The sequence below is a fragment of the Cinclus cinclus genome, chromosome 19, assembly GCF_963662255.1.
Source record: "Cinclus cinclus chromosome 19, bCinCin1.1, whole genome shotgun sequence".
Lineage (NCBI taxonomy): Eukaryota > Metazoa > Chordata > Aves > Passeriformes > Cinclidae > Cinclus > Cinclus cinclus.
In genome coordinates this window covers 3,839,742-3,850,053 of record NC_085064.1, presented here as the reverse complement: position 1 = coordinate 3,850,053, position 10,312 = coordinate 3,839,742, and the positions used below count along the sequence as shown (strand labels likewise).

General features: G+C 53.5%; 1 protein-coding gene across 2 annotated transcripts in view; it reads right to left on the bottom strand.

Moving 5' to 3' along the window:
- Positions 1 to 6,312: 6,312 nt before the first annotated feature.
- VAV2 (vav guanine nucleotide exchange factor 2) overlaps positions 6,313 to 10,312 on the bottom strand; it is a 120,190-nt gene continuing 116,190 nt past the window's right edge. Inside the window, exons 27-30 of one of the 2 annotated variants that reach the window (XM_062505385.1) lie at positions 10,127 to 10,250; positions 9,170 to 9,256; positions 7,026 to 7,180; positions 6,313 to 6,360 (exon numbers count right to left, since the gene is read on the bottom strand). In XM_062505385.1, coding sequence (XP_062361369.1) covers positions 6,313 to 6,360; positions 7,026 to 7,180; positions 9,170 to 9,256; positions 10,127 to 10,250 — 414 coding nt within the window. The remainder of the gene's footprint in view (positions 6,361 to 7,025; positions 7,181 to 9,169; positions 9,257 to 10,126; positions 10,251 to 10,312) is intronic. The other variant, XM_062505386.1, reaches the window with a different exon arrangement.

Sequence of the window (10,312 nt, the reverse complement as noted above, 5' to 3'; positions counted from 1 at the left end):
TGGGGAACATCCCTGAGTGCCTTTTCCACGTGTGTGCAGCTCCCAAACACCCCCCAGAGGGGCTCCCTTAAAAAAGGGGCTTAGGAATTCCCAGGCCATGGCAACCCTGTCCTGGCACATACCTCAAGAAATCACTTTTTTTTTTTTTTTTTTTTTTTTTTCCCCCACTGGAATTCAGGAGCTGTTTGGCCACAGAGAGGGTGCCAGGTTTGCTCCCTATCAGAGGGTGGGGCAATGGCTGCTGGAGGAGGAACAGGGAAAGATCCTGGACACTGTAACCCCCTGTGCAGGTCCTGGCTGAGGACACGGCTCAGGATTTGCTCCTGGAACAAAATTTTGGGTGCACGCAAGGCGTGCAGTGGGGCCAGTGCAGACCCTCCTACACAAGCCACAGGCCATGACTGGGGTCTGCCCTGGGGATCACCCCACTGAGACCCCCTGCTTGCTGCCACGTGGCCACCAGAGCACCCGCTGTCCCCTCATTATACCCCCACTGTCCCCCCAAAGTTTCAGACTCCCACTTGGAAATCCTGCACATTCCCACCAGGCACCACTCACCACCAAGGCTCACTCCGGGCTGGCTTTCCCTGCCGGGATGTCGTGGGGCCCCTGCCTTCCTCTGATGCTCTCCTCCTCCTCCTCCTCCTCTTCCGTCCCCTTGGCCTCCGCTGCAAAAAATATTAACCAGCACTTGGAGGTGAGCAGAGCCAACCCGAGAGGACAGAAAAGAGGGACTCACCTCTCTTGTCCCCCTTCTCGTGGCTCTGCTGCTTCCCAAGCAAGACAAAAAGTCTGGCAGAGCAGAGAAATTCAAAGCAGGGTGAAAAATGCTGCTTTTCTCCCCAGCTTAGTGGCCAGCAGACAACAAACAGCCCAGCTGGGGCCAGGGGGACTCGCAGCCTCCAGGGCTGGCTCGGTGCTGGCTGGAGCTGTCAGCTGGATGCCAGAGAGCAAACACGGTGAGGAAAGGCACCATCTGACCCTCCTGCTGCAGTTCCCAGTGGTTCCAGTCAAAGAACAGAGTGTAAATTAATTTACACCTCTCTTAAGCCAGACCCAAGTGATCAAAGTGAAGGCAGCAACACCAAGAAAAAAAATTTAACTGGAGTTGGGTAGAAAAATAAGGGTTTGATTTAGATCTCTAAAGCTGAAAGTTTGTTGTTCCTTCAGCCCAGGGCTCACCCCTGGAATTAGGGCCTGTTTGGGCAGGATACACAGCTCTGCTGAGGGGCCTCATGCTGGTATCTTGGAGAAGCAGAAATCAGGGTGGAGTCGGGGTTTGGCTGCTGGGTGGGAGGGATTGGGGTCCCAGCAGCATCATGGTCCCCCTGGCAGCATCACCCACCCCTGCACAGCTCTGAGCACCCCAGGGATGGTTTACTGGGGGTTTTAAGCACCCAGCTTAAGTGGAAGTGCCCTTTTCTGCTCCTCAGTACCCAAACCCTCTGCTCTTGCCTGCTGAACATCCCGTGGTACCCAGCGTGCATCCAAACTGCCCCAGTTTGGGAAGTGTTTGAGCAGGGTTTGCCCCAGTTTAGGAAGGGTTTGAACAGGAGCCGAGGGGTTCACTTATTGCAGCTTTATCCCCTGTTTCCAGCAGCATTTCTCCCCCTTCTCCCAAAGACAAAACCGGTTTCTCAGTTTTACACAGAGAACCCCAGCTGCTGCAGGCTTCTCCACGGACTAAATTGCTCAGAATAACCACAGAGCTGCAAACAAGTCTAAACTCCTGTTTGCAGTGGTGTGTTTCTGTTTGACAGGCCAGAACCATTTCATCAGCGTGTCCAAATTATAAATATGACCTTTGGGTTAGACCAGACCTAGAACAATCCAAGCCCATGTCCACTTCAGCAGCCTGAGTCCTTCACCAAGCTCAGGATGAACAGTGGGGAAAGTGGGAACTCCGAGCCCTGATGTGACTCCAGAGCAGGAATGAGGGGGGGATATTTTTTGAGATTGTCAGCCCAGTGTGGAGGGAGTCTACACAGTTCAATCTCCCCCTCTAATTTTTAGGTTAATTCTAAAATAGAGCAGCGCAGTGGTTCAGGCGCCAGCTGGAGTTTTCTAGGTCAGAGAAAACGTGGTTAATGCAGCTCTGAGGCAGCCAGGCGTGCTGCAGACTGCCAGCATTCCTCTGCCACCCCAATCCTCATCCCCACCCTCCTGGGGCTCAGCTCTGCCCCACAGCCTCCATTTGGGCTTGGGAAGCACCACCAGCACCTGACCCTGAACCCAAAGCACCCCGATCCTACAGGGTCCTGCTGGGCAGAGCTGTTCTGAGCTCTCCTCTTGGCCACCCCCTGCCTCAGTTTCCCCACCCCGATGGCACAGCAGTTTGGGCCCTGCTTTTGGGATGTCACAGGCTGGGCTGAGTGAGCTCACCCCCAGAGTGGCCAAAGGAGGTGGCCACGCTCTGGCTGGTGGCCACGGGGCTCGAGGGGCAGTCCCAGGGCCAGGGCAGGTGGCTGTCACAGTGACAGGAGCAGGAGCTGCTGTTGGCAGAGGGCGGCCAGCAAACACAGCCACCCCCACGCCGTGTTTGCTCAGAGCCCGGCTCATGGGGGGAAGTGTGGCAGCAGCTGCTCTTGCTGGGGAAAAAAAACAAAATAATAAATAAAACCCAGTGCCTGGTGTGTCCCACCCCTCCTGGGACAGGCCAGGGGCTGTGTACGGCCAGCTGTGCTGGCCATGGCTGGGATTTATTGTCCTGTTAATGCCCCTGGAATGCTGTTCCTGCTCTGATTACTGCACCTGGCTGTGGCTGGACATGCTGGATCAATGTCCCATTTATTCCTGAGCTGGCAGACCCTGTATTGGAGCAACCCCCAGGAGAAGATTTTGGCACGAAGCTGAGCAAAGCCACTGTGGAGGCACCCACCTGCCTCCAGCCACTCCCCAGGGGCTGTCCAGGGATGTCCCCAGAGGGAGGACAGAACGGGAGCAGATTTTTGCACTGCCCAACTCTTGGTTCCAGGCTCCAGTGCTGCATTTGGCAGCCCAGCTGTGCAATGGCCATTCCACCCACCCAGGGCCAGGCTGAGGCTCAGCACCAGCAGGGGAGAGCCCAGGCACCAAAATCTGGTATTTCATACGTGATGAATGTTGGAGAGATTCCTTTACACCAAACAGCCATGAGGAAAGAGTTTATCCAAAGCAGGGTCAGCACCTCGATGAAGGTTTAATACCCAGCTGGGCAGCACCTTCCCAAGCCAGCATCCAAAACTGAGTGCCCAGCTCACATCCTGATTCTCTGAGTAGAACCCCTCTGCTCATTGCTACATCCTCTTCCAGCTGACCCTGGGAAAAAGCACTGGGGACTCCAAGGGTGGAAAAAATTACTGCTCTTAATTAAATGACATGGCAGCTCACAGGGGACATCACATCCCTGCTCAAGGTGAAGCCTCTTGAACACCTCAGGTTTTTATAACTGTGCAACTTATTTATTGCTCTGGGATATCCTGCTGCCTGCAGGGCCAGGTGGGATTCTGGAATGTGATATTCAGGAGTGACCAAAAAGCCATGGAAAATCAGCCTCTATTTTACCCTGCAGGGGTTCAGCTCAGAAAAGGAGTCACAGGAAAGCTCCTGGATGGGACAACTGCACGAGTGGCAGCTGCTCCAGGAATGAGAAGGAACCTGATAGGCACCACAGGAGGGATCTACTCCAAATTTTGGAGGGGTAAAAACACTTACTGTTCATGCCAGGAATCGGGAAGGATCCATCCCTGGGAGCACCCATCTTCCCTGGATGGGCCAAACCACCCCAGAGCCCCAGTGCAGCCAAGGGGGTTTTAGTGACAATGATCCTGACACCCCTGGCACATTAAAAACCACGGCTGGAAAAAGAAAAAACCCTATCAGCAAAATTACACTTTATTTTTTTTTTCCATTGGGGAATTTACTTTGATGAATTGTAACTTAAAAAGGCCTGGAAAAACCACATGCAAAAGGGTTTCTAAGTAGCAGCTAAAGTTTCTATTCCAGCATTACAAGCTATTCCAAATGATTTCCAAATTCCCAGCTATAAACTATTCCATTAAACAAACAGTTTTATCTTTAAACCCCCTCCACCCTACCCCAGTTAGTGCAGTGCAAAGGAAAAACTCAAGGAATTTACATATTATTTTCCAACGTATCCCATTGCGATTCCAAATGATCTGCGACGAACTAAAATAATACATACAATTTTCTCGCCATCATAAAAAAAACATTTCCCTTTCTTATTCACAGATATATTTGTGGCAAATGGCTGAATAATTACTTACAAACAGAACAATCTTTTTTTTTTTTTAACAAGTTTCTTACACCAGTAAACACAAGAGGGAGAGCTCTCTGGGGGAGGGGGTTTGACAGGGCAGGCAGAGGGTGGGGATCCCTTTGGGGTGTAAGGGACAGAGGTGCCCTGGTCCCTGTGACAGGGCTGTGCTCTCCCTTGCCACCTTACAAAATTGGCCACGTTAAACAGGAGGGGCTGTAAGGCTTTAGGATGTGAGGCAGAGCAGGAGCCATCAGGGGTTTGTGTGTCCCATCCACCCAAATTCCCCCTCAGCTCCAGCACAGCCTCTGGAATGGGAATGGCACCCTCTGCTCTGCACAGCAGCAGGGAATTGCCAGCTCCCTGCTGGCTGCTCCTCTCAAACTGAGCATGGAGGGGCTGCCTGGGAGGGGTTAGCACCAAACAGTACCTTGGGAATGCCCTGAGCCCCCCATGTCCCTGTCACCTCCTGTCTGCCCCAGCCAGACCCTGCTGCACCCACCCACTCCCCCCAGGAGCGGGGCACCCCCAGAGCTCCAGGAGGAATGGGGAGCAAGGCAGGGTGGCTCTGGGCTTGTCACTGAGCAGCAGCATGTGATTCCAAAGTCAGCATCGTTCCTTTGTCCTTGAGGGATCCAAACTCTTCCATTTCTGATCCCAAGCATGGTTCTGCTGTTCTGTTTGCAGACCCCCATGCCAGGGACTGGGGGCATCAGCACTGCTCACCCACCCAACACTGGCATCTGCCAGACTTGCAGCAGGATCCCACACCAGGAACACGATGCTGCACAGCAGGACCAGCACAAATCCCATGGGAACACCGTCAGGGCATGGAAGCACCAGCTCAAAATGCCACCACGTATTCAGAGAAGCAGCTCCTGGGGCTCAGATAGAGGAAAGTTGTTCCCTGTCATGCTCCCACATGTGTATTTTGTTTGTATTTGCACTTTGGGAAGGGCAGACTCAGACAGAGGGTGCTCAGGACACAGTGGGAATGTCACAACACACGGACCTTTACTTGACAGCAGCAGCAGGAACAGCCTGTGGGAGGAAGAGTGGGGGGCAATGCTGCCAGCCCCCCAAAAGTGCACACAGCTGGGAAGAGGAGATGCTTTCACAGCTCAGGGACAGGATTCAGGACTTGTAGCCCTTATTCAGGTGGGTTTGCCCTGAGCTCATGAGGTGGGATTTGTCACAGCTGCAAGGAAAATCAGCCTGGCTTGGGGGGAGTCCTGCTGCCAGCAAGGAGAGGACAGACCCAGGGACACATCCTCTGCATTGGTGGCCTCTGAAACCTTTGCATGGAGCACATCTCCAGTCCTGCAATACACAGAGACCTCCTGCTCATCAGTGGGACCAGTCTGTTCTCTGGGCACCCCTCCTGCCCTCAGCAAGGCTGGTGGGACTGAGGGGACTGTAATACAAATGGGCTTGGGGGTGCCAAAATGGCCCTTTTCCCTCCTGGCTGACCTGAAGATCCACCTCCAGCCTACATCTGAGGGTCAAAACGGTCACAAGCCCTCTCCTCCTCCCAGGCCAGGTGTCCCCACCCTGCCCCTCACCCTGGCCACAGCACAGTGCTGCCCATGGCTGCCAGGGCCACTGCCAAAATCCTGACCTGGGGAACCACCCAAGTGGTGTGGCAGGGGGGTCTGCGTTGCCTCTTTGGGGCTCCCTCCCCTGGAAGCCCCCCAAATTCTCACCAGGCACAAAACCTTCAGCCTCACCCACACACTGCCATCCCCAGGGTGGCTTTTAAAACCCCTCGAGACAGAAGAGGGGTGCAGCACCCACGGCCCCGTGGGCACCCCAGAGTCTCTGAGCTCTGTCCATGCAGGGAGAGCGCGGCTCTCCCGGGGCTCTCCAGCAGCTGCTCCACCAACACCATCCCACAGCCCATCAATCTTCTGTACACGGAACAGGGGCAGCCTGGATGGAGGGGGGGTCATGAGGGGCTGCAGGGGCAGTCCTGGGAGGTGTCCAGCACGGGGACAGTGTGCTCAGGCTGCAGCTGATGGCTCCGGGCGCTCGACGACTTCCAGCGGCCACGGCTGCGGTCACTGTACCCCCTCCTCCTCCACGTAGGTCGAGGGGAACCAGCCCACCTGTGGGGGGACAGCAGAGGTGAACTGGTGGGGGGGGGGGGGGCTGGCAAGCTCAAGGGGCACAGCACAAAGCCTGGTGGAGTTCAAGGATTTGGACAACTCAGGTATAGGGTGGGATCGTTGGGGTGTCCTGTGCATGGACATCATGGTGCTCGTGGGGCCCTTTCAATTTGTGATTTTATAAGGGAGCTCCTGTCCTGCCACTGGGATTATTCCCCTGGTATTAAGTGGTGTTCCCAGTCCTGGATGTGCCAGATCCTGATGGTGTGAACCATCACCCTGATTTGGGATGGAGCTAACTCCTGTACATCACCTTGGACACACTGCCTGGAGGGATCAGGGCAGTAAGAATCTATTTCCAGTGCCACAAAATCTGTGGGACACCAGTTCAAGCCATCAGGCTACTGTTTTTCCCAGGATGCTGAGCTTTCCCCTACGGACAGACATCCCCCAGGGGCAGGTTTAGGGAAGATCAGACCCTCCCACCCCATGCTCCCATCCACCTGTGTGCCCTGGATATCACTGTCACACAGAGGTGGCTCTCACGGGGTGACAGCCCACCCAGAGCCTAGAAAAGAGGGAACGAGGGACGCACACCCTTCCCTCTGCCATCCTGACAAGCAGGGAGGACATCCCACTGCAGGAATGGGACGGGATGCACTCACCCTTCCGTTGGTTTCCCCCTTCCACCATCCCTGGTCCCCTCCAATCCTGCTGTAGATCTTCACCACGTCCCCCTCCCGCAGCGACAGCTCCCGCATGTCCCGCGCTGCGAAGTTGTACCGAGCCACCGCCGTGCCTATGACCCGGGGGGTGAACACTGCCAGGGACAAAGCACAGGGCTCAGGACCAGCCACACACTGGCTGAAGCCTGGGGAAAGCTTGGAGAGGTTCAACCTGGGTTTTCCACCACAGCACCAAGAGCTGGAGTGGCTGGGATGGAAGGGTGGCATCGCCTGAGCTGCCCAGCCCCGCACAGGTGGGATTTTCGGGGTTAAACTGGGTTCCTGCTGGGCTTTGAAGGGCTCTGTGGGTTTGGGTAGCCACTCTCTGCTGGTCAGGGGCTTGGTAGGGATCACTGAGGTAAAGGGCACTTTTGTGAGGTGGTAGAAGAAAGGGTTCCATAGGAATACACAACCATTAACAAAGAAATCATGGGAAAATCCTGTTTATCTCTCAGTTTCAGGTCTGGGAGGTTGCCTTGTTGGAGCTGCCACCCAGCTCCCAGCAGCTGATGGAACCCCCTGGTCAAAAGACTTTGTCAATCAATTTGGATTTAAGCTACTTCTAAACCAGGGTTACTGGGAATGGATTCTCCTAGAGGTGTTGAGCAAATCCTGTGTGCTTTGCTATGAGGAGGAACCAGCTCCTAATCTGGGACGTCCCTGCTCCTGTCCCTGCCAGGGAACAACCTTGGGAACCTGGTGCCATTAGAGACCAAATGGTGCCAAACCCTAACACTGACCAATGCCTTGGAATGAGGAGATGACCCCAGGAGCCAGCCCATGAGCTGACCTCCACCAGCACAGCTCCAGCCCCAGCCCCAGCCCCAGGGATCTCCATCACTTCAGGCAGGGGATGCTCAGGGGAAGCACAAGGAGGAGAAAGGCAGGGGCAGCACTCAGCATTCCTGCCCCAAGGTCTGGGCACAGGGAAAAAGGCTGGAGAACAACAGTGGAGGGATGGGATGGGCAGAGGAGGAGAAAAACACACTTTATCTGAAGTTGGCAAAAAAGAAATAAACACCCTGAGGGGATGTTGTGTTTCACTCCCCTCTTTCTCCCAGGATTTCCAAGGGTTAATTTCAACTATAAAAGTGTGCAAACCAAGGTTGAACGAAGTTTGAGGGAAAGCTTTTCCCAGGTTTTCAGCTCTTGGGGTGGAAGGAGATGAAGATGGCGATGGAGATGGTTTGGACACACAGTGTGAAATCACTGGAGGGTTCACCCATCCTGGCCAGGCAGCCAGGCTGGAAAATGGACAGAAATCATGGCAGCTTTGAGCTCTGTCATCAGGAACTTGCTCAGAGCCCCCTGCTACACAGATCACTTCCTGCAATACTTTCTATGCAGTTAGAGAATGTCAAAATCTCAGATTTATGCTTGAAAAGTTAAATGTTCTTCCAAAACACGGCACCAAGGAAGCCACATGTGGCTTTGCTGGGGATTTTCTCTGAAAGTAGAGACTGAAAGATAAAAACTTCAATGAGAAGAAAATCTGGCAAGATTTTGCTCTGATCCCATCAAGAGGGAGGATGACACCAGCCTGGAAAAGCTGAGGCACCACTGCAATCTCTGCAGGGACGCTGAGCCCCAAAACACACCTGACAGCACAGGTGTGTCCCTGTCCCCTCAGAAAGCCTCCTGAGCAGCCTCAGATACCAGAGCTCAAACCCTGCAGGACACTGGGACGTTCTCCTGGGGGACAAGGAGGATCACACTGGGACAGGGTGTGATGCTGGTGCTCGTTGGGTGACACACATGGGATAAGCAGGACGAGCTTGAAGTACATCATGAGATCCCAAAGTGCTACATCCACTTTTTTTTTTTCTTTTTTGTTAATTTTAGCCCCTTTTCTCAAACAGCGACAAGTCCATCTCCTCCCTGCCTTGATTTTGGGCAGAGCATTTTGCTGCCAAACAAGCCACGTTTAATTAACTGAATTAACTTATATCCCAGGGCAGCACTGGGGACCCCCTGAACTGCCTGTGGGGATGGAGGGACAACGGGGGACCCCGCAGGTCCCACTGGTGATGGCTTTCAAGCTGGAGATGGTGGCAGGTCTCTCCAGCAGGGAGAGGCACTGGTACCTGACCAGAAGGGACTGGAGGAGCTCTGAGAAGAAAAGTTGAGGCCCTGAGGACTGAGAAAAGAAAAGTTGTAGGAAGCGCAGGAGGCTGCAAAGAGGTTAGAGAGAAACAGAAAGAGGCAGAACACGCATTAAAAAGGAAATTAAAATAAAATATTATAAGGCACAATGCTTTAAAAGCTGATGGAGGAATACAGGGCAAAGCATGCAGAGGGTCTTGTGCAGGGACTCGGAGCTGGGACAGCTGAGAAAAGGTCTGGCCACAGCCCCACAGCCATTGTGGGCTCAAAATTCATCCTAGGGCTGTACTTAAGGCAAAAAGATATTTAACCATCTTTTAAAACCTATCTTCCTTTGGTATTCTTTTCTAAATATACCACGGAGAAAAAAAAAATTAAAAGTGATTTTTCCCTACAAAGCAGTCAGTTCTGCATTCAGGCTTTTGGACAAAACAATATCTTGCGTTATTACACTTTTTTCTTCCCATTTATTTTGATTTTTCCTTTCATTTCCTTCTAGACACAGATTTACCCTTTCACCCATCACCTCCATTAAAGGAGTCCCACTGGGATTCAAACCACCACAAGCCACACTGGAACCAGATCCATTAAGACACACAAATCTCACGTGGGTGGGAGAGACAGAATAAATCCCACAAAGTGAAACATCTTATCCCTGCTCCCAGCCAGAGGATGGGCAAACCACAGGGTGAAAAACCACAGGAGGGGAACCAGCCTGTCCCAGCAAAAAGTGTCCCTTCAGAGAGCAGCAGTGCCAGATCCCCCTGATCCCACCTCCTCCAGCCAGACCCATCCTGAAAATGCCACCAGCCCAGGAGAACTGATCTGCAAACTGAGCAACTCGAGCCGTACAGTGAAGCTGTAAATTCCTTCATCCAACTGCTCCTACAGCTGGCTGGAAGGGGAAGGTTTTCCATGACACCCAAGCCGGGTTTTACCTGGGGAGCGGGTGAAGGTCCTGGAGGTAGAGCGCTCCCGGGATTTGTAGGGATATTTCAGGGTTGTGTCCAGCTGCTTGAAGCTCTCCTTCAGTGAGTGGCTCTGGTAGTACTCAACCAGCTCCTGGGAAGGAAGGAAAGAAGGAAGGAGAGGCACCTGGCTGTCTCTGCCACCCCCTGCATGAC